Source organism: Mastigoproctus giganteus, chromosome 3 (genome assembly GCF_048544385.1).
Source record: "Mastigoproctus giganteus isolate SK-2022 chromosome 3, ASM4854438v1, whole genome shotgun sequence".
Classification (NCBI taxonomy): Eukaryota; Metazoa; Arthropoda; class Arachnida; order Uropygi; family Thelyphonidae; genus Mastigoproctus; species Mastigoproctus giganteus.
Window position 1 is genome coordinate 4,722,111 of NC_143577.1, and position 24,864 is coordinate 4,746,974.

Here is a 24,864-nt window from a genome sequence, read left to right on the forward strand (position 1 = left end):
ATCCATTGACAGTAATACTGTACTTCACAGTGATTTGACGCAAAGTCGAACTGACATTCTAGGAGTAGCCATTACAATAACACATGTCCACATGTAATAGTACCACATATAAGGTTAGGGAGGGCAAGGCTGTGCATGAGAAAGTGCTGGCTAGGAAAGCTAATAATGGAGACAAGATTTTTTGTGTATGTGAATACACAAAAATTAGATCAGGTTGGACTCTTGTGTACTGGGCATGGGAAAATCTTAGATAACCCAGATGATATTGCTGATGAATTTATTTTGCATTGGTCTTTGCTGATGATCCATGCAAAGAAGAGGTTGTGTGATTGAGGCCACGACATATGAAATTAGTGATTTCAGAATTGCAGATGACTGTTTATTAGAAAAAATGTGAAGCATAAAGGCAACTAATGCTCCTGGAATCGATGGCATATATCCAGGAATTTTGAGGAAGGCTACCAAAGAACCAATGAGGCTAATTATGAGGGTATTAGCATTAGCATTAGCATTGGTAGATGCATTTGATGCAAGAAAGCAAGCTTATGCAGCATCAGCCAAAAAAAAAAAAAAAAGAAAAAACCACTTCCACTTCACCCCTCTGTTCGTTCAAAATACCTGTCCAGCTGAGCCTTAAACTTATTTAGGCTATCAACTTCCACGACAAGGGATGGAAGTCTGTTCCACCAACCAACCACCCGCTGACTAAAGGCAGATTTCCGCACATCTATCCTACATCTGTCTTTCCTCAATTTGAATTTGTGCCCTCTCAGGTGATTATTCTGAGCGAGAGGAAGAATCCCATGAGCATTGAACATGCTCAACCCATTCAAGGCCTTATACACCTCTATCAGATCACCTCGCTGGTGCCTAGTCTCCAGACACTGTAATTTGCAAAACTTAAGCCTTTCTTCGTAAGAGCACCCCTTTGTTCCATTCACTAATCTTGTTGCCCTTCTCTGTACTCATTCCAGCAGCTCTACATCCTTCTTGAAATAAGGCCTCCAGACCTGTATACAGTACTCTAGGTGTGGCCTGACCATTGCCTTATACAAGGGAATAATCACCTCCTTATCCCTGCTAGAAAAATTCCTGTATATCATTGACAATACACCATGAGCTACTCTTGCAGCCCATCTGCACTGCTCAGAGAACTTCATATCTGCCTGCACAACCACCCCCAGGTCACTTTCATTCTCTACCACTGTCGGTGTAATACCACAGAGTTGATACATTGCTCTGGGGTTGCTGTTTCCCATGTGTAGTACTTTACATTTGTCAATGTTAAACTTCATTTGCCACCTCTCAGCCCATCTGCTCAACCTTTCCTGATCCTGTTGCAGCAGCATAGTGTCAGTAGTGTCCTTGACAACCCTGCCTACCTTTGTATCGTCTGCAAACTTCGACATTAAGCTTGATATACCATCATCAATATCATTTATGAATACAGAAAACAATAATGGACCCAACACTGAGCCCTGAGGGACTCCACTAATAACATTAGTCCACGACGAGCAGTGTCCATTGATTACCACTCTCTGTCTTCTCCCCCTCAGCCACCCCTTTATCCACAGCAGCAATTTGCCTCCAATGCCACACTGCTCCAATTTGTGCAGCAGTCTTCCATGTGCAACAGTATCAAAAGCCTTTCTAAGATCCAAGTATATAATATCAAAGTTATTCCATGCATCCAGTTCCTTTGTGACTGCATCATAGTATCAAATGAAATTGGTCAGGCATGACTTCCCCTTAACAAAACCATGCTGTGTCCAAGCTATAGCTGAAGTCTTGTCTAAATGATCCTGCAGTGCTTCTTTGACTAGTGCCTCCATTAATTTTCCTGGAACAGAAGTTAAACTCACAGGTCTATAATTACTTGTGTCAGCCTTTGATCCTCCTTTGTGAATTGGGGTGACATTTGCACACCTCCAGTCTGTGGGTACCTCCCCTGAGTCCAAGGAAGCTCTCATAATTATGGCTAAGGGTTTGCTTACTTCCTTTGCTGCCTCCTTTAATATAACTGGATAGATTCCATCCACCCCGGGTGCCTTTCTTGTGTTTATCTTCAACAATTTCTCCTCCACTTTACTCTCAGTTATTACATGATTCTCTAGCTTACTGCCAGAGTTGAATACACCTCTTTCATTCCCCTCGCTGAATAACTCCTCATGGGTGAATGCCGATGCAAAATATTCATTTAGTTTGTTAGCTACCTGAGCAGGATCATCAACAGTTGACCCATCGATATCAAGTGGACCAATCTGATTCATCCCCTTCCTTCTAGAGTTTACATAAGTAAAGAACTCTTTGCTATTTTTCTTTGCATCCCTTGCCAAAGATTTCTCGTAATCTGCCTTCGCCTGCCTAACCCCCTTTGTAACTTGGTTACAAATCAACTTGTATCTATCATAGGCTTCTGTGTCATGTGTTAATTTGTATGTATCCCATGCATGTTTCTTCTCTGTCACATGCCTCATCAGTTCATCTGACATCCATTTAGGCCAAAACCTTGAACAATATTTCTTAGTTGGTATGTAAAGCCTTGTAGCTTCCAAGATAAGTTCTTTGAATGCTTCCCATTTTGCATTTGCTGTTGGTAACATCATCAGTTGGTCCCACTGTATAGAATTTAAATACTGTCTCAGTCCATCATAGTCGCCTTTACGAAAGCAATAACCCTTCCCTTTACCCCTAATGGTAGTTACCTCTTTGAGTAAATCCCACTTCAGCACACTGTGATCACTGCCACCTAGTGGTTCCTTTATCTGCAGATTCTTGATGCATGAAGAATCACTGCTGTTAATCAAATCAAGAGTATTCCTCCCTCTAGTTGCCTCCCGAACATGCTGAGGTAGAAAACAATCATCCAATAAATCCACAAAAGCCTTGCTAGTGTGTGAGTGACCAGCCCCCAAATTCCAGTCAATATCTGAGAAATTAAAATCTCCCATTATAAGACTCTCTGATTTACTGGCTCACACTATTTCCCTGTACAGTTTCTTATTATACTCATCAGAGTCATTAGGCCTATAGCACACTCCTAATCTCAATTTTGATCTCCCAATGCTTATGTCACACCAAACTGACTCGACACTGCACTGTCCAGCGATGTCCACTGGCTTCACTTCCTTGGATTTTATGTATTTCTTAACTACTAGCATAACCCCTCCTCCCTTCCTATCCAGTCTATCCTTTCTGTGAACGTTGTACTCCCCAAATTCCAGTTCTGCATTCCTTATATCTGTGTGACACCACGTCTCTGATATCCTAACAATATCTGCCTTTGATGTTTTGAGCAATACCTCAAATTCATCAAATTTATTTACTAAACTCCTAGCATTGGTGTACACGCAAGTATACATGCACCTATTTCTATTCTTATCTACCCTAACACAACCCATGTGTTTACTTGTACCGCAATGACTCCCGGCAGTCTCTGAAATATCCTGCATCTTGTTTTTCAGGCTTCTGCTCATTCCAATAGAAGCAGTGCAAGAATCTCTTTCACCTCTGCCAGTGGCTACAGTTAATCTATTCGTCTTTGTCTCCCCCCCAAGCTAGCAGTTTTCCGACCCACCTAACACTGCCTCGATAGCATCAGCAAATATTCTTGCACCCTTTCTATTTAAGTGTATCCCATCCCTGTAGAAGCAATCTCTCCTGTTAACAAGTACAGTCCAGGCTGAAAAAAATTCTACCCCTTGAGCCTTGAACAGTCTTTCCAGGGCCGAATTGATCGACAAGGCTCTCATCATATACTCCCTCCTATCGTGTCTGGGCAGAATTGCAGACACTTTCAAATTCAACTCTATTTCACGGCTTTTTTTCAACAGTGACCTGTACTTGTTAAGCAATTCTGCCGGTCTCCTACTCTTGATATCATTAACGCCAACGTGTACAACTATATCAACTTTTGTGCCCTTAAAAGATGATATCTGCTCTACAACGTCATCAACCTTTGCCCCAAAGGTATCTTTGAACCAGGGAGTGATTCCTTTTGATTGGAGAAGTGCCAATGTATCACCAACACATAAAGGCAGTTCTAATAGTGAAATCAGTAACTATAGGCCCGTTAGTCTAACTTCGGTGGTAGGGAAAATCTTATGGGCAATGATTAAGAATGCAATCCAAGGACATTTAGATAGAAATAGGAGTCTGAAAAAGACACAATGTGGTTTTGTTAAGGGGAAATCATGTTTAACTTACCTATTTTGACATAGTTATTCATGAGCTGGATGTAGGGAACGATTTCGACATCGTTTATCTGGATTTTAGCAAGGCATTTGACTCATTCCTCATGAGAGGTTTCTGTATAAGCAGGAACATGTTGAGATTGTTGGAAAGATTTTAAGATGGATTGCTTGGTGGCTGCAGGGTAGAAGGCAGAGGGTTATGACTAATGGATATTCTTCAGATTATTCTAACATCAGAAGTGGAGTCCCCAAGGATCAGTTCTTGGCCCACTGTTGTTTCAGATTTTCATAAACAACATCAATGAAAGAATGGATAACATTATGTTAATACTAGCAGAAGACATAAAGATTGGGAGAGTTAGCATTACCATTAATAGAGGCATATGATGCAAGAAAGCAAGCTTATGCAACATCAGCCAAAAAAAAAAACAAAAAAAACACTTCCATTTCAACCCTCCGTTCGTTCGAAATACCTGTCGAGCTGAGCCTTAAATTTATTTAGGCTATCAACCTCCACAACAAGGGATGGAAGTCTGTTCCACCAGCCAACTACCCGCTGGCTAGAGGCCAATTTCCGCACATCTATCCTACATCTGTCTTTCCTCAATTTGAATTTAAGCCCTCTCAGATGATTATTCTGAGCAAGAGGAAGAATCCCATCGGCATTGAGCATGCTCAAACCATTCAAGGCTTTATACACCTCTATTAGATAGCCTTGCAGTTGCCTAGTCTCCAGACACTCTAATCTGCAAAATTCAAGCCTTTCTTCATAAGAGCAATCCTTTGTTCCATTCACTAATCTTGTTGCCCTTCTCTGTACTCGTTCCAACAGCTCTACATCCTTCTTAAACTGAGGCCTCCAGACCTGTATACAGTACTCAAGGCGTAGCCTACCCATTGCCTTATACAAGGGGATAATCACCTCCTTATCCCTGCTAGAAAAATTCCTGTATATCATTGACAAGACACCATGAGCTACTCTTCAAGCCCGTCTGCACTGCTCAGAGAACTTCATATCTGCCTGCACAATTACCCCTAGATCCTTTTAATTCTTTACCTGTCAGTGTAGTACCACAGAGTTGATATGTTGCTCTGGGGTTGCTGTTTCCCATATGTGGTACTTTACATTTGTAAATGTTAAACTTAATTGCCCCCTCTCAGCCCATCTCCTCAACCTTTCCAGATCCTGTTGCAGCAGCATAGCATCAGTAGTGTCCTTAACAACCCTGCCAACCTTTGTATCATCTGCAAACTTGGACATTAAGCATGATTGACCATCATCAATATCATTTATAAATACAGAAAATGATAATGGACCCAACACTGAACCCTGAGAGACTCCACTAATAACATTAGTCCACGATGAGCAGTGTCCATTGATTACCACTCTGTCTTCTTCCCTTCAACCATCCCTTTATCCATAGCGGCAATTTGCCTCCAATGCCACACTGCTCCAATTTGTGCAGCAGTCTTCCATGTGCAAGAGTATCAAAAGCCTTTCTAAGATCCAAATATATAATATCAAAGTTATTCCCTGCATCCAGTTCTTTTGTGACTGCATCATAGTATCCAATCAAATTAGTTGTTAATGATCAATAAGCTGTTAATGATGAATGTAAAGCAGATCTCCTTCAGGATGGTTAAAAAAGTGGTAACTATGTTTTAATGCAGCAAAATGCAAGGTGGGAAACAGCAACCAGAAAACAACTTACACATTTGATGGGATTGAATTAAAACAGTAGAAGAAGAAAGGCATTCTAAATTTATGATACAGACAGATGTGAAGTTCTCTGGGCAATGTAAACAGGCAGTCTATCAGTAATTTGTTGAATGATATCCTGTAGTGATATGGATTGCGATCTCAATTGTGATCGCCATAATACAAACAGCACTTGACCTTCTCCCAGGGGGTAAGCTACTCATAGCCATGGACGCGAATGGTCGCTCCCCCCTGTGGCATAGTCAAACACCTGATCGTACGGTCACTCGAAATGGGGAGGAACTTGAAAACTTCATCCTTGACTCCAGACTGCAAGTACTCAACCAGCCTGGAAATCTCCCCACATACAGTAGCACCCTCTGGGAAAGTACCATCGACATCACCCTGACCACGCCGACTATTTCTGGAAAGTTCAGCAAGTGGAAGGTTAATGAAGCATGGACCAGTTCTGATCACAGAGCGATCACCTATTCTCTTGGCCGCTCCATGGATCGTATTCCCCCAATACCAAGGGATGTAGTGCGATTCTGCACAAAGAAAGCTGACTGGCCACGCTTTCAAGCCGAACTTGTAAGAAGACTTCATGAAGATTCTTCACAACTGAATCACATCACCTCTGAGGACTGTGCAGTTTCCCTCTCCAAGACCATCAAAGAGGCCTGTGCTATGGCAATCCCCAAGAGAAGGCCCTTCAAAAACGCAGTCCCTTGGTGGAATGCTGAACTACAAGATATGAGGAAGAGAGTCCACCAAGCTCGTAAAACTTTTCAGAGAGCCCGTGCTCACCTCCCACCCTTGGAGGTCGAAGCCGCAAAAGACAGTTACCAATTCTTAAGGAACAGTTACACTACCATGATTAGACGCTGCAAAAAAGCCTCATGGCAGAATCTGGTCTCGATCACAGGAAATGATAACCCCTGGGGAGTTGTCTATCGTATCGTTGTGAACAAACTTCCTAGAGGTGAAGTCCTCAGTACAACTGTAAAGCCTGATGGTTCTTCCACCTTCACGTGGGAGGACTCTGTCCATAACATGCTAAATGCCCTCTTTCCAACAGATGATGCACAGCTAACTGAAGAGCAACTACAGATTGTTACTGCTAACGATTCTTATACAACAGAAAATACTGAAGAACCATTTACAAATGACGATCTAAAAGCTGCACTGGACAAAACTAAAGAAAATAAAACTCCTGGCAATGACCTCCTGGAGGTGGATGTTATCAAGAAATTTGCAACCTACTTCCCTAACACCATGCTCGCCACTTTCAACAGATGCCTAATGGAAGGCCACTTTCCTGCTATCTGGAAGGAGGCATGCCTTAAACTCATCTTGAAGAACCCAGACAAACCACCTGAAGAGCCAAAATCTTACAGGCCAATTGCACTCTTGCCAGTCCTAGGCAAACTTCTGGAAACGCTTCTCCTCAGCAGGTTGTCAAAATGCTACTCTAAAGAAAACCTCATTTCTCCACTTCAGTTCAGTTTCAAAGCTGGTTGCAGCACTGAAGATGCTCTTCTTAAATTAATATCTACTGTTTCAAGCACCACTCAAGGCAAGTATGTGCTAGCCATCACAGTTGACTTTGCTGGAGCGTTTGATCGGCTGTGGTGGCCAAGTATTCTCAGAAGACTCCGACAAGCCAAAGCACCACTCAACCTTTATAGCTGTGTCAAGGAGTACCTGAGACACTGCACTGTCCATGTTAGTACCAGGTACAAGTCTGTCACTAGCCAGGTCTCCCGAGGCTGTCCCCAGGGCTCGGTCCTGGGGCCTTTCTTTTGGTCCATCGTCCTGGACGAGTTCCTTGGGATGGACTTGGGAATGACTCAACCCCTTGCGTTTGCTGACGATTTGGTTTTGGTGGTGCATGGTGACACAAGAGCTGATTTAGAGGAGTGAGCAAATTGTGCACTAACTAAGCTCCAGGATTGGACAGCCATTCACCGACTAAAGATCTCGGGAGAGAAAACCAAATCTATATTGCTCAAGGGAATGCTCCAACTACGAAGACCACCGGTTATCAAAATTGACAACACCTCCATAAAATTATACCCAGAAATCAAGTATTTAGGAATCGTCTTAGATATGAAGCTAAATTTCCATCCTCACTTGAAATATATGTCACAGAAAATAAAAAAATACTTGGCCATGATCATCCGTATAAGCCGTGCAGACTGGGGCCTTAAGCGCCGGGCTCTGGCCCTCATCTATAATGCCATATTTGTGCCAATAGCTTGCTATGGAGCCTCAGTATGGTGTACTAGGGCCTCCCTCGACCGAAATCGCCGTAAACTAGACTCCATACAGCGTTCTATGCTCCTTGCCGTAACAAGGGCGTGCCGTACAGTAAGCACCCCAGCTCTGCAGGTGCTAGCTGGATGTATACCCCTACACCTAGAGGTAATAAGAAGAGGATTATATCAACGATTGAAGAAGAGTATTCCCACCGAAACAGCAGGCATCACTCTTAACCTTGATAACAACCCCAAACAGGAAAGGAAGAGAATCTCTGAAATTATGTACAGGACCTGGCAAGAGACATGGGACACCACCAACAAAGGATTGATAACCAAAAAGTTCATTCCCTCTGTGAACCTCATCAGTCCAAAGCCTCCTCCCTGGTACTCACCAGGCCTCCATACTACATTTCTATTTACAGGCCACGGACCCTTTAAAGCGAAGCTAACATCCCTAGGCATAGAAGAAGATCCGCTGTGTCACTGCGGGGATGAAGAAATGTGGGATCACGTGATGTATGATTGCCATGAATATGACGAGTTCCGGCTAAGGTTTGCCACTAAAATGCAAGAAAATCCCCGGAATTGTGAGCACCTGATTATAATGGACGAGCAGTGCTATGCCGCCTTTACAGAGTTTGCGCAGTCTGTCTTCACTGCTAGACGGGTTAGGCACCCAAACACCACCCATTGAAGATCAAAGTAAGAAACTTCCTGGATATGATAGTCCTCTCAGGAAAAGGAAAAAAAAAAAAACACTCCTTTCTTCCTTTGTCCCAGGAGTGACAGAACCTACACCAGCACAGCTCAGCTGCTGCCTTTAGGCCTCCCTAGCCACGCTCCCTTGCGTGGTCCTTTGCCTCCACTCCCTGGCGGGTTTGGTTTGGTTTTTTTAAGGAGCATTAGCAACTAAGGCCATATTGCTCCGGGTCATGCGGTGGTCATTCCCTGACCTTTCCGCATCCTCCGCATTTGGTGGTGACGGGCTCGAACCCCGGTTTAATCAAGAAGCGTGTGCTATGCACTGCTGCTCCTCCCTGGCGGGAGGGGGAGTTCATCCCTGGTGTCCTCCCCCCTCGCCACCCCTCTTTTTCACTCTGGTGGGGCATGGGCCTGCTCCACTGACTTGGGGTCATCTTCCCTATGGACCCCGTATCTATGTCTTTTCCCCCCAGTCTTCAGTCTCCCTCCCCTTCTCTAACTTACAACTAGTGTCTGAATCAACTCCAAATTGTTTGAGCCCTACATCCAAAAACTTAACAACAACAAATCGCCCAACTAGTACTCCCTTTGTTTTGGCTGACCCCTATCTATAGCGTGTTTTTTTTTTTTTTTTTTTTTTTTTTAGGTCCTTGCCACTGAAATCTCAGGAAATTAGGTGGCAGGACCTGCCAGAGTAAATAACTAAGTAGTGTACCTGGTCTGCCTCCACGGGGCAGAGTGGGGCAACGTTGGGTCCCATTAGGGGCCCAGCGGCTAAATGACCAGATGAACAACGGTACACGACACTAGACAAATACAAAATCCATATACTTTTAAACCTCTGGCATTGACAGTGTTCTGTTTCACACCCACAATGTATAGCACGCGGAGATGGGGGAACCCCTGGTGCCGTTTGACACTAAACACACTCTACACTCTACACTCTGTAGTGATACGGAGGACATAATTGTAATGTATAAAGCAATTGTAAGACCAAATTTGGAATACAGGTCCAAGGATGGAGATTGCATTTTAAAAAGTAAATTGACCTTATTTAACGGGTTCAAAGATGGGTAACTCAAATGGTAAGATCAACTAAAGGGTAACTGTATTAGTAAAAACTTAGATTATATGGGGTACAGAGTTTGGCAACCAGGCACTTTAGAGAGAAACCTGATTAAAGTTTATAAGGCTCTGAGAGGGGTTGGTAAAATAAGTGATGGCAGAATTTTTGCTGTTACAAAGAATTTTAGAACTAGTGGTCATAAATTCAAATTACACAGGATGAGGTTTAGACTATATTGTAGGAAGTTTTCTTTTAGCCAATGAGCTGTTGATAATTGGGTCAAGTTTTCTCCATAGGTAGTTGCGGCTGACAGTTTGAAGAAATTCAAAGTTCAAATAGATGGGTTTCTATGTGAGGAGGAAAGCTTATAATTTGTATATTCTTATCCCCTCTTCACTACCTTTTTTTTGTTTTGGCCAGTGCAGTAAATGCCTGTGGCTTTCTGGCATTGTTTTGTTAATTAATGCTAATATTAATGTTAACTGTTGCATTTGCCACTCATCACTGTCTGGATTTCAAAAATTCACTAATAGAAAATAAATCTAGTGTGTAACTTTATGATCCTTAAAAGTGATACTGAATTTACATAAATTTTATTGCTGAAATTTGATCTGCTGCTTAATTCTATGATACATCAAAAAATAGATGCTGACAAAGTATATAGAAATTTCAATTATATAAAATGTAATAAATTCATAAAATGAAGGGAATAACATTTCTTAAATTTTATTGTTGAAAAATAAAAAGAACAAAAAAGTGTAAATTTCATTAAAATATAAGGTGAGCAAAAAAAAAGTTAGGGTATACATTAAACTATATTAGCATTATCATTAGCATTATCATTAGCATTAGTAGGGCACATGATACATGAAAGCAAGCTTACATAGTATCAGCCAAAAAAAAAAAAAAATTATTAATATCATTTATAAATACAGAAAACAATAATGGACCCAACACTGAACCCTGAGAGACTCCACTAATAACATTAGTCCATGAAGAGCAGTGTCCATTGATAACCACTCTCTGTCTTCTCCTACTAAACCATCCTTTTATCCATTGTAGCAAATTACCCTTAATGCCATACTGCTCCAATTTGTACAGTAGTCTTCCATGTGCCGCAATATCAAAAGCTTTCTTAAAATCCAAGTATACAATATCAAAATTATTCTTTGCATCCAATTCCTTTGTGGCCACACCATAGCATTAGTAGAGGCATATGATGCAAGAAAGCAAGCTTATGCAGCATCAGCCAAAAAATAAAAAAATATATAAAAACCCTACCATTTCACCCCTTCCATTCATTCCAAATGCCTGTGCAGCTCATCCTTAAATTTATTTAGGCTATCAATTTCCACAACAAAGTATAGTATCCAATCAAATTTGTCAGACATGACTTCCCCTTAACAAACACGTGTTTCTGAACTATAATTGCAGTCTTGCCTAGATGATCCTGCAATCACTTCCTTAACCAGTGACTCCATTATTTTTCTTGGAAAAGAAGTTAGACTAACAGGTCTCTAATTACCCGTGTCACCCTTTGATCCTCCATTGAGAATTTTGGATAAGTTTGCTCTTCTCCAGTCCATGGGAACCTCCTGTGAGGCCAAGGAAGCTTTCATAATGATGGCTTAGGGCTAACTTACTTCCTTTGCTGAAATCGTTTAACTTCAACAATTTCTCCTCCACCCCCACTCTCAGTCACCACAAAATCACTAAGCTCACTGTTAGAGCTTCATAAACATATGACCCTCTCCTCCTTGAATAACTCCTCATGTGTGAATTTAGATGAAAAATACTGATTTAGTTTGGCAGCTATCTGAGAATGATCATCTACAGTCAAACTATTGATATCAAGTGGACCAATCTGATTTATCTCCTTTCTTTTAGAGTTTATATAAATAAAGAACTCTTTGCTGTTTTTCTTTACATTGTTTGCCAAAGGTTTCTTGTAGTCTGCCTTCACCTGCCTCCTTTGTGACTTGATTACAGACTAGTTTATATTTGCCATAGGCTTCTGTGTTGCCTGATAATTTATATGCATTCCATGCATTTTCTTCTCTGCCACAAGCCACATTAATTCAGATATTGATTTAGGTCTAAATCTTGAACAGTATTTCTTACATGGTATGAAAAGACTATTAGCTTCCAAGATTACCGTATTTCCCCATGTATAAGACACACCTTAATTTCGGGGCCCGAAATTTGAAAAAAAATGTATTACATAAAGTTATTGAACTCAAGTTTTATTCATAATAAAATTCATACAACTCCTCATTACTTGAATTCAGCACAAAAATCTTTTCTGAGCCATTTCTGGGCAGAACGTGGCAAAACGTAACCTAATATACCGGTAACAAGTGTGAAACAATGAGCGCAACAACAACAAGCGTGAAAAGGCGGGAAATGCAAGTAAAAAAAATCTACAACCACTGTATAAGACGGACCAAGTTTTTAGACCCCAAATTTTTTGAAAAAGGGTGTGTCTTATACATGGGGAAATACGATAATTCCTTGCAGGCTTCCCATTTAGAATTCAACATTGAAAACATCATCAGTTGATCTCAATGTGTAGAATTTAAAAACTGTCTGAGAGCACTGTAGTCACCTTTACAAAACAAAAACCCTTTCCTTTACCCTTGTTGGTTGTTACATCTTTAAGTAAATACCTCATCAGTACACTGTGATCACTGCCACATATTGCTTCCTTTATATGCAGATACTTATCACATGAAGAATCACTGCTGATAATCAGATCAAGAGTATTACTCCTTCTGGTTTCCTCTCGAATGTGTTGCCATAGAAAATAGTCATCCAATAAATCCATAAAAGTCTTTCCAGTGTGCGAGTGATCAATCTACAAGTCCTAGACAATATCTAGAAAGTTAAAATCCCCAATTATGAAACATTCTGATTTACTGGCCCACTCTATTTCTCTTCACAATTGATCATTATACTTGAGATTATTTGAGCCTATAACATACCACACTCACTCAATCCTGTCTATCCTTTCTGTACACATTTTACTCCCCAAATTCAAATTCTGCACTGCTTATATCCATGTGGCACACATCTCTGATATCCCAACTTTGCCTTTGTATATTGATCAATTCGGCCCTGGAAAGATTGTGCAACGCTCAAGGGGTACAATTTTTTTCAGCCTGGTCTGTATTTGTTAACAGGAGAGACTGCTTCCACAGGGATGGGATACACTTAAATAGAAAGGCTGCAAGAATATTTGCTGATGGTATCGAGGCAGTGTTAGGTGGGTCGGAAAACTGCTAGCTTGGGGGGATACAAGGACTAATAGATTAACTGTAGCATAGCAGCTGGCAGAGGTGAAAGTGATTCTTGCACTGCTTCTATTGGAATGAGCAGCAGCCTGGAAAACAAGATGCAGGATATTTCAGAGACTGCTGGGAGTCATTGCGGTACAAGTAAACACATGGGTTGTGTTAGGGTAGCTAAGAATAGGAACAGGTGCATTTATACTTGTGTGTACACCAATGCTAGATTGGTAAATAGATTTGATGAATTTGAGGTATTGCTCAAACCATCAATGGCAGATATTGTTGGGATATCAGAGACGTGGTGTCACACAGATATAAGGAATGCAGACCTGAAATTTGGGGAGTGCAATGTGTACAGGAACGATAGAAAAAATAATAAGGGAGGAGGGGTTATGCTATTAGTTAAGAAACACATAAAATCCAAAGAAGCAGCCAGTTGACATCGAAGGGCAGCGCAGTGTCGAGTCAGTGTAGTGTGACAAAAGCACTGGGAGATCAAATTTGAGAGTAGAAGTGTGTTATAGGCCTAATGACTCTGATCAGTATAATAAGAAACTGTACAGGGAAATAGAGGGGCCAGTGGGGGATTTTAACTTTCCAGATATTGACTGGAATTTGTGGGTTGGTCACTCACATACTAGCAAGGCTTTTGTGGATTTATTGGGTGACTGTTTTTCTACATCAGCATGTTCGGGAGGCCACTACAGGGAGTAATACTCTTGATCTGATTATCAGTAGTGATTCTTCATGCATTAAGAATCTGCAGATAAAGGAACCACTAGGTGGCAGTGAACACAGTGTGCTCAAGTGGGATTTACTCAAAGAGATAACTAACGTCAGGGGTAAAGGGAAGGGTTTTCGCTTTTGTAAAGGTGACTACGGCGGTCTGAGACAGTATTTAAATTCTATACGGTGGGACCAACTGATGATGTTACCAACAGCAAATTCAAAATGGGAGCCATTCAAAGAATTCATCTTGAAAGCTACTAGGCTTTACATACCAACTAAGAAATATTGTTCAAGGTTTAGACCTAAATGGGTGTCAGATGAACTAATGAGACATGTGGCAGAGAAGAAAAATGCATGCGATACATATAAATTAATGGGTGACATGGAAGCTTATGTTAGATATAAGGTGGTCTGTAACCAAGTCACAAAGAAGATTAGGCAGGCAAAGGGAGATTATGAGAAATCTTTGGCAAAGGATGCAATGAAAAACAACAAAGAGATTTTTACCTATGTAAACTCTAGAAGGAAAGGAATGAATCAGGTTGGTCCACTGGATATTGATGGTTCAACTGTTGATAATCCTGCTCAGGTGGCTAACAAACTAAATGAGTATTTTACATCTACATTCAAACATAAGGAATTATTCAGGAAGGGGAATGCTAGAGGTGAATTAAACTCTGGCAGTGAGTTAGATGATTTTGTAATAACTGAGGGTCAAGTGGAGGAGAAATTGTTGAAGATAAACATAAAAAAGGCACCCAGGGTGGATGGGATCTATCCAGTTATATTAAAGGAGGCAGCAAAGGAAGTAAGAAAACCTTTAGCCATAATTGTGAGAGCTTCCTTGGACTCAGGGGAGGTACCCATGGACTGGAGATGTGCAAATGTGACCACAATTCGCAAAGGAGGATCAAAGGGTGACACAAGTAATTATAGACCTGTTACTTTAACTTCTGTTCCAGGGAAATTAATGGAGGCACTGGTTAAAGAAACACTGCAGGGTCATCTAGACAAGACTTCAGTTATAGGTTGGACACAGCATGGTTTTGTTAAGGGAAAGCCTTGTCTGACCAATTTGATTGGATACTATGATATGGTCACAAAGGAACTGGATGCAGGGTACAACTTTGATATCATATATTTGGATCTTAGAAAGGCTTTTGATACTGTTGCACATGTAAGACTGTGCACCAATTGGAGCAGTGTGGCATTGGAGGAAAATTACTGCCATGGATAAAGGGATGGTTGAGGGGGAGAAAACAGAGAGTGGTAATCAGTGGACACTGCTCATCATGGACTAATGTTATTAGTGGAGTCTCTCAGGGTTCAGTGTTGGGTCCATTATTGTTTTCTGTATTTATAAATGATATTGATGATGGTATATCAAGTTTAATGTCCAAGTATGCAGATGATACAAAGGTTGGCAGGGTTGTTAATGACACTACTGACGCTATGCTGCTGCAACAGGATTTGGAAAAGTTGAGCAGATGGGCTGAGAGGTGGCAAATGAAGTTTAACATTGACAAATGTAAAGTAGTACATATGGGAAGCAGTAATCCCAGAGTAATGTATCAACTCTGTGGTACTACACTGACAGTGGTAGAGAATGAAAAGGACCTGGGGGTAATTGTGTAGGCAGATATGAAATTTTCTGAGCAGTGCAGATGGTCTGCAAGAGTAGCTTATGGTGTCTTGTCAATGATATACAGGAATTTTTCTAGCAGGGATAAGGAGGTGATTATCCCCTTGTATAAGGCAGTGGTCAGGCCACACCTTGAGTACTGTCTACAGGTCTGGGGACCTCATTTTAAGAAGGATGTAGAGCTGTTGGAACGAGTACAGAGAAGGGCAACAAGATTAGGGAATGGAACAAAGGGTTGCTCTTATGAAGAAATGCTGAAGTTGCAGATTACAGTGGCTGGAGACTAGGCACCTGCAAGGTGATCTGATTGAAATGTATAAAGCCTTGAATGGTTTGAGCATGCTGAATGCTGATGGGATTCTTCCTCTTGCTCAGAATAATCACCTGAGAAGGCATAAATTCCAATTGAGGAAAGACAGTTGTCGGATAGATGTGATAGATGTGCGGAAGTTTGCTTTCAGCCATCTGGTAGTTGATTGGTGGAACAGACTTCCATCTGCTTCTTGAATCATTTGCCTCTACTAATGCTAATGCATTTAGATATGTTTAGATTTACTGAAAAATATTATATTTAGAAATCTAATATATATATGCCGACCGGGATAGCCAGGTCGGTAAAGTGCCTGCCTGGTAACCCAAAGGTTGCGGGTTCGATTCCTGCCTCGGGCTTGGATCAAAGTACTGCAAAAACCTTGGGAGGTGCATTATGGCCACAGAAGCCTATGCGCCAACAACTACCAAAAAAAAAAAAAAAAAAAAAATATATATATATATATATATATATATATTTTTTTTTTTTTATTAAAGGAAAACTAATATTTTATGTGTGGCTGAAATAACCTAAGAGAGAATTCTTGTTTTTAAGTTTAATTTTAGACATTCTCATTGTGGAAATCCTCACTTGATAATGATGTCCTAAGCATTGTGACCTTCCACCATCCTCAAAACAGGCTCTCTGAAATTAATAAATTTTTGTTGATAGCATCCTTAAAAGATTATATTCAGCTAGAAATTTTCAAAAAGTATTTATAGTTTTTATATTTAATACTAAAAAATGATAGTATTAAATATTAAAATAATTCCTAATACAATAAATTACCAATATAATAAACTGCCCATAAGCTTATTAATCAGGGAAATATACCTTGATGATATTTGTACTTCAGAGCACGAGCAGCATTTTCCCGAACAAAAGCATGATTTTTCATTAGTATTCTGACCTACAACAAAAATAATAAACAAGTCATCTTAAAATATTTAATTATACAGGCTACACTCAAATGTTATAAAGCAAATAATATAGAAATGAACAGTAGAAAATATCAGCTTGACAGTCCCAAGATTTCCATCACTCTCCTGAACTTGGAATATAAGTATTAATAGTGGCATATGAAGAAAGAAAGCAAGCCTACAAAGTGACACCCAACACAAAAGATAAAATACTTCCCACATCACCTGTCCATCCATCCCCTCCAATCATTTGTCTAGTTCATCCTTGAAAGTGTGTGTGGTGTGAGCAAGAATGGTTTGGTTTGGTTTTGATTTTTTATGGAGCAAAGGAGGAAGAATTGCATCAGCACTGAGCTAGCTCAATCCACTCATATCCTTCAACACCTAAATCAGATCACATCATAAGTGTAAGGTAAGCAGTAGCCACGATCAATCCACTGCAGGATGGAAGCCTCCTCAATGATTCATGTTAAAGGAAATGGACCATAATCTACCATGCTGGTCAAGTCGAGTTGGCAGATTGACAGTATTTAGCAGTCAGGGGCTTGAACCCTGGTCTACTGCACTCCAGCTCCTGACAAACTCGGCTACAGAAGCCTTCCATTTTTCAATGTTAAACTGTATATAGGTCTGGAGGCCTCATTTTAGGAAGGAGATTGGTGAATGGAACAAAGGGTTGCTCTTACAAAGAAAGGCTTGAGTTCTGCAAACTGCTGCATCTAAAGACTAGGCATCTGTGAGGTGATCTGACTGTATGAGGCCTTGAATGGTTTGAGCAAGCTCAATTCTAATGGGATTCTTCCTCTTGCTCAGATTATGCAGCTGATTGGGCATAAATTCATATTGAGGAAAGACAGTTGTAGAATAAAAGTGAACTTTGCATTTAGCTAATGAGTGAGTGATTGCTGGAACAAATATCCATCTGTAGTTGTGGAAGTTGACAGCTTAATTCAAGGCAGAACTAGACAAGCATTTGGAGAGAATGGATGGATGAAATGGAAAGGTTTTTTTTTTTTGGTGATGCTATATTTGTTAAGGCAAATTGGTCAGAAAAGAACACCCTTTCACAAATCCATGCTGTGATTGCAGTACATGTAACTCTTATATAACACGGTAGTTTGGTTCCCGCAAAATCTCGTGTAATGCAAAACTGTGTTATATGGGCTACACTCAAATGTTATAAAGTATACAATAAAGAAATGAACAGTAGAAAATATCAGCTTGACAGTTTAACTTAACTTAATGATCAGGATGAAAGTCCCAAGATTTCCATCATTCCAATACAAATCAGTACAAAAACGGGGGTTACATTCCAAAAGCTAACAAAAATATGCCATTTTTTTTTTTTTTATAACTATTGGAAACTTAATTTTTATAGTAGTAATAACTTAATATTTTAACTTTATTTTTATAATAGTAATAGCTTAAATAGTAATAACTGAACCAATGTCTTACATTACAAACTGTGATACTTATATGTGAGATAATGTACGTTCATTTAATTTTCTTCCTCTTCATCGCTGCTAACCACAATCTCTTCTGCAGCATCTAGATTTCATATACCTTCTGCTTTCTTTAAACATCACAAACTGTGCTCTTTGAAGTCACAATTATTTTTTATGGTCTCAAACAAGCACAGTTCAATAGCACAGAACCTAACCCAGGGATCTCTTCTATTGTGAAAAATACGTGAAAATCGTAAAAATATTTTCCAGTTAGCAAAATAAAAATAAATTTATGCTTACGCTTTAAAAATATCAATTAGTATGTAATATGTTATATACTAATTGATATTTCTGTTCACTGACTTTCATTTTTTTTTGTTGTAAAATTAAAACTGTAAAAATGAAAAACAATTAATAACAAAGAACATGGCATGCACAAGTTGCAACAAACAAATACGGAGTAATGAGTTTCTGAAATTTATTTATGTTTTTTATATGATTTAATATTTCATGGAAGGGGAAACACATTTCACCATAATAACAAGAAAACCGACAGAATTCCAGCTATCGGTATTATAGCAAATGCAAGAAGATCGAGTTTACTACCCGTTTATAATTAATTACACTAACAGAAAAGACCAATAAACCAGAAACTGCAAATTGATTTTTTCGTTTTATGGTAGTGACCTCCAGAAATGTGCTTTAGAAAAATACCATGAAGGAAATAACAACTAGCAAGTCAACAGCAGGGATTCACAAAAAGGAATAGAAATGTTGAAAATTACATCTAACATAATAGCAGAGTTTTCCCAGCACAAAATCTCAAAAATACCGTGTTACGCAAGACTTCCAGCAATTCTCAAACTGTGTTAAAGCAAAACCTTGTTGTAGAAGTACCATCTTGTGCGAGGAGTTCCGTAATTTATCAATTGTGTTAGAGCGAAACCATGTTGTAGAAGTACCATGTTATAAAGGAGTTGCCTGTATTATTGCATCTGACAACAATAAAGAATTTTGTAATGAAACAAACCTATCATAAATTCCAGAAAACTAAATTACATGACTATTTCAGCATGGATGAATAAAATTAACTCCATAACAGTATTATTATTCATGCATTAAGAATCTGTAGATAAAGGAACCACTAGGTGTAGTAGTAGTAGTAGTAGTAGCGGCATGTGATGCAAGAAAGCAAGTGTATGAACTTATGCAGCATCAACCAAAAAAATCACACCATTCCCTCCTTAAATTTATTCACCCTATCAACTTCCACAACGACAGATGGAAGTTTGTTCCAGCAATTAACCACCCACTGGCTAAAGGCAAATTTCCGCACATCTATTCTACATCTGTCTTTTCTTAATTTGAATTTATGTCCCCTTAGGTTCGTAATCTGAACAAGTGGAAGGATCCCATCAGAATTCAGCGTGCTCAACCCATTCAAGGCCTTATACACCTCAATCAGATCACTGTGCAAGTGCCTAGTCTCCAGCCACTGCAATTTGCAGAACTTAAGCCTCTCTTGGTAAGAGGATCCCTTCATTCCCCTCACCAATCTTGTTGCCCTTCTCTGTACATGCTCAAGTAAATCTACATCCTTCCTAAAATGAGGCCTCCAGACCTGTACGCAGTACTCAAGGCGTGGCCTGACCATTGCCTTATACAGAGGGACAATCACCTCCTTTTCCGTGCTAGCAAAATTTCTATATATCATTGACAAAACCCCATGACCTGCCCTGGCAGCCTGTCTGCATTTCTCAGAAAACTTCATATCTGACTGCACAATTACTCCCAGGTCTTTTTCATTTTCTACCACCTTAAGTGTAGTACTACACAGTTGGTACATTTCTCTGGGGTTACTTCTAGCCATATGCAATACTTTGCATTTGTCAAGGTTAAACTTCAGTTGCCACTTCTTACCCCATCTGCCCAAATTATCTAGATTCTGTTGCAGTAACACACTGCCATTACTGTCATTAACAACCCTGCCAACCTTTGTATCATCTGTATCAAACTTTGACATTAAGCCTGATATACCTTCATGAATATCATTGATAAATAAACAAAACAACAGTGGACCCAACACCGAACCCTGTGAGACTCCACTAATAACATTAGTCCATGAAGAGCAGCACCCATTGATTATCACCCTCTGTCTTCTCCCACATAACCATCCTTTTATCCATTGTAGCAACTTACCCTTAATACCATTCTGCTCCAATTTGTACAATAGTCTTCCATGCAGAACAGTGTCAAAAGCTTTCCTGAAATCCAAATATATGATATCAAAATTATTTTTTGCATCCAGTTCCTTTGTAACCACATCATAATATCCTATCAAATTTGTCAGACAAGACCTTCCCTTAACAAACCCATGCTGTGTCTGAATTATTGCTGCAGTCTTGTCGAGATGATCCTGCAATGCATCTTTAACCAGTGACTCTATTATTTTACCCTGAACAGAAGTTAAACTAACTGGTCTGTAATTACTGGTGTTACCCTTCGATCCCTCTTTGTGAATTGGGGATACATTCGCACATCTCCAGTCCATGGGAATCTCCCCTGAGTCCAAGGATGCTCTCATAATTATGGCTAAGGGTTTGCTTAGTTGCTTTGCCATCTCCTTTGATATAACTGGATAGATCCCATCCACCCCAGGTGCCTTTCTTATGTTTAACTTCAACAATTTCTCCTTCACTTTGCTCTCAGTTATTACAAAATCATTAAGTATTCTGCTGCAATTTGATAACCTTCTGCCATTTTCAAACCTTAATCCTCATGTGTGAATGTAGGTGCAAAATACTCATTCAGTTTGTTTGCTATCTGAGCAGGATCATCAACAGTCGAACCATCGATGTCAAGAGGACCAATCAGATTAATCCCCTTCCTTTTAGAGTTTATATAAGTAAGGAAATCCTTGTTGTTTTTCTTAGCATCTTTTGCCAAGGATTTCTCGTAATCTGCCTTCACCTGCCTAACCTCCTTAGTGACCTGATTACAGACTAGCTTATATCTGCCATAGGCTTCTGAGTCGCTTGATAATTTATATGCATCCCATGCATTTTTCTTCTCTGTTACAAGTCTCATTAGTTCATTTGACAACCATTTAGGCCTAAACCTTGACAATATTTCTTAATAGGTATGAAACTTTTAGGTATGAAACTTCCCACTTAGAATTTACTCACCTTAGGTGTAGTGATCATAGTGTACTGATGTGTAATTTAGTTAAAGAAGTAAACACCATTGGGGTAAAGGGAAGGGTTTTTACTTTCATAAAGGAGAATATAGTTGCCTGAGACAGTTTTTAAATTCTATACGGTGGGATCAACTGATGATGTTACCAACAGCAAATTCTAAGTGGGAAACATTCAAGGAATCTTGGAAGCTACTAGACTTTTTGTACCAACTAAGAAATATCCTTCAAGGTTTAGGCCTAAATGAATGTCAGACGAATTAAAGAGACTTGTGGCAGAGAAGAAAAAATGCATGGGATGCATATAAATTATAAGGTGACACAGAAGCCTATGGTAGAAAGCCAGTCTATAATCAAGTCACAAAGGAGGTCAGGCAGGTGAACAAAGGATGCAAAGAAAAACAACAAAGATTACCCTTTAGCAACCGGGTAGTTGATTGATGGAACAGACTTCCATCTGTTGTTGTGGAAGTTGATAGCTTAAATAAACTTTAGGCTTCAACAGACAGGGTTTTTTTTTTTTTTTTTTAAACTTATGCTCTATAAGCTTGCTTTCTTGCATTGCATCATATGCCTCTTTACATATGTAAACTGTAGAGGAAAGGGGATGAATCAGATTGGTCCAGTTGGTGTCGATGGTTTGACAGTTGATGATCCAGCTCAGGTAGCTGACTAACTGAATGACTATGTTGCATCTTTATTCATAGATGAGGAATACTGTACAGAAGTGGAGGCCAGAAGTTTGTCTAAATCTAATAGGAAGCTAAATGATGTTTAACATAAGAAAGGCACCTGGGGTGGATGAGACCTAAATAGTTGTATTAAGGGAGGCAGCAAAGGAAGTAATCAAACCTTTAGCCATAATTATGAGAGCATCCTTAGATTCACGGAAGGTCCCTACGGACTGGAGACATGAAAATGTATCACCAATTCACAAAGGGGATGAAAGGATGACAAGAGTAATTACAAACCTGTTAGTTTAACTTCTGTTCTCGGGAAAGTAATGACGTCACTAGTTAAAGAAGAAATGTAGAATCATCTAGAAAGGACTGCTGTTATAGGTCAGACACTCCATGGATATGTTAAAGGGAAATATTGCCTGACCAATTTGATTGGATACTACAATGTGGTCACAAAGGAACTGGATGCAAAAAATACTTTTGATATCATATACTTTGATTTCAGTGGAAAGATTTTGATACTGTTGCATAAAAGGCTGCTATAGAAATTGATAAAATGATGGCTGAGTGAGAGAAGACAGAATGTTAATCAATGGATGCTGCTCATTGTGGAGTAATGTTATTAGGGGAATCCTCCAAGGTTCGATGTTTGGATCATTGTTGTTTTCTATATTTATCAACATTATTCATGAAGGAATAACAGGTTAAATGTTTGCTATCTGATTTGAATTTGAACTCCAAATTTGAAGACGATATGAAGGTTGGCATAATTGTTTTGCAGCAGCGTGGCAGTAATGATGCCACACTGCTGCAAAAAGATCTAGAAAAGTTGGGTGGATGAGCTGAGAGGTGGCAATTGAAGTTTAACACTGAAAAATGCAAAATACTGCATATGAGTAGCAGTAACTGCAAAGTAATGTACCAACTGTGTGGTACTACACTCAGGGTAGTGGAAAATGAAAAAGACCTGGGGAAATTGCGCAGCCAGATATGAAGTTTTCAGAACAGTTACCCCCCGATATGACGTTTTCAGAGCTGCTTCGGCAGACAGGTTGTATCCACAATTCACAAAGGGGCATGAAAGGATGACATGAGTAATTACAGACCTGTTAGTTTAACTTCTGTTCCAGGGAAAGTAATGAATGGGGTTGTGTCAAAGATATACAGGGTAAAATAATGGAGTCGCTGGTTAAAGATGCATTGCAGGATCATCTAGACAAGACTGCAGCAATAATTCAGACACAGCATGGGTTTGTTAAGGGAAAGTCTTGTCTGACAAATTTGATAGGATATTATGATGTGGTTACAAAGGAACTGGATGCAAAAAATAATTTTGATATCATATATTTGGATTTCAGGAAAGCTTTTGACACTGTTGCGCATGGAAGACTATTGTACAAATTGGAGCAGAATGGTATTAAGGGTAAGTTGCTACAATGGATAAAAGGATGGTTAAGTGCGAGAAGACAGAGGGTAGTAATCAATGGGTGCTGCTCTTCTTGGACTAATGTTATTAGTGGAGTCCCACAGGGTTCGGTGTTAGGTCCACTGTTGTTTTGTATATTTATCAATGATATCGATGAAGGTATATCAGGCTTAATGTCGAAGTTTGCAGATGATACAAAGGTTGGCAGGGTTGTTAATGACAGTAATGGCAGTGTGCTATTGCAACAGGATCTAGATAATTTGGGCAGATGGGCTAAGAAGTGGCAACTGAAGTTTAACCTTGACAAATGCAAAGTACTGCATATGGGTAGAAGTAACCCCAGAGAAACGTACCAACTGTGTGGTACTACACTTGAGGGGGTAGAAAATGAAAAAGACCTGGGAGTAATTGTGCAGGCAGATATGAAGTTCTCTGAGCAATGCAGACAGCTGCCAGGGCAGGCCATGGGGTTTTGTCAATGATATATAGGAATTTTGCTAGCAGGGAGAAGGAGGTGATTATCCCTCTGTATAAGGCAATGGTCAGGCCACGCCTTGAGTACTGCGTACAGGTCTGCAGGCCTCATTTTAGGAAGGATGTAGATTTACTTGAGCGTGTACAAAGAAGGGCAACAAGATTGGTGAGGGGAATGAAGGGATCCTCATACCAAGAGAGGCTTAAGTTCTGCAAATTGCAGTGGCTGGAGACTAGGCACCTGCGTGGTGATCTGATTGAGGTGTATAAGGCCTTGAATGGGTTGAGCACGCTGAATTCTGATGGGATCCTTCCACTTGTTCAGATTACGAACCTAAGGGAGCATAAATTGAAATTAAGAAAAGACAGATGTAGAATAGATGTGCGGAAATTTGCCTTTAGCCAGCGGGTGGTTAATTGCTGGAACAAACTTCCATCTGTCGCTGTGGAAGTTGATAGGTTGAATAAATTTAAGGAGGAACTGGACAGGCATTTGGAGGGAATGGTGTGATTGTTTTTTTTTTTTTTTGGCTGATGCTGCATAAGCTCATATATTTGCTTTCTTGCATCACATGCCACTACTACTACTACTACTACTACTACTTTGTGAGCAGGGATAAAGAGATGATTAGTACAGGCCAACTGTCGGGCTACATCTTGCATACAAGTCTGGAGGTCTAAATTTAGGAAGGATATAGAGCTGCTGGAACAAGTACAGAGAAGGGCAACAATTTTGGCCAAGAGAACAAAGGGGTATGGGCACTCTTACCAAGAAACACTTAAGTTCTGCAAATTGCAGCACTTGAGGCTATGCAACTGTGAGGTGATCTGATTTGG

General features: G+C 39.9%; 1 protein-coding gene across 1 annotated transcript in view; it reads right to left on the reverse strand.

The window, feature by feature from the left end:
* LOC150087624 (sterol O-acyltransferase 1-like) overlaps positions 1 to 24,864 on the reverse strand; it is a 283,384-nt gene that overhangs the window by 128,111 nt on the left and 130,409 nt on the right. The window contains exon 7 of the mRNA XM_090369891.1: positions 16,724 to 16,799. Within this exon, the coding sequence (XP_090226017.1) occupies positions 16,724 to 16,799 (76 nt within the window). The remainder of the gene's footprint in view (positions 1 to 16,723; positions 16,800 to 24,864) is intronic.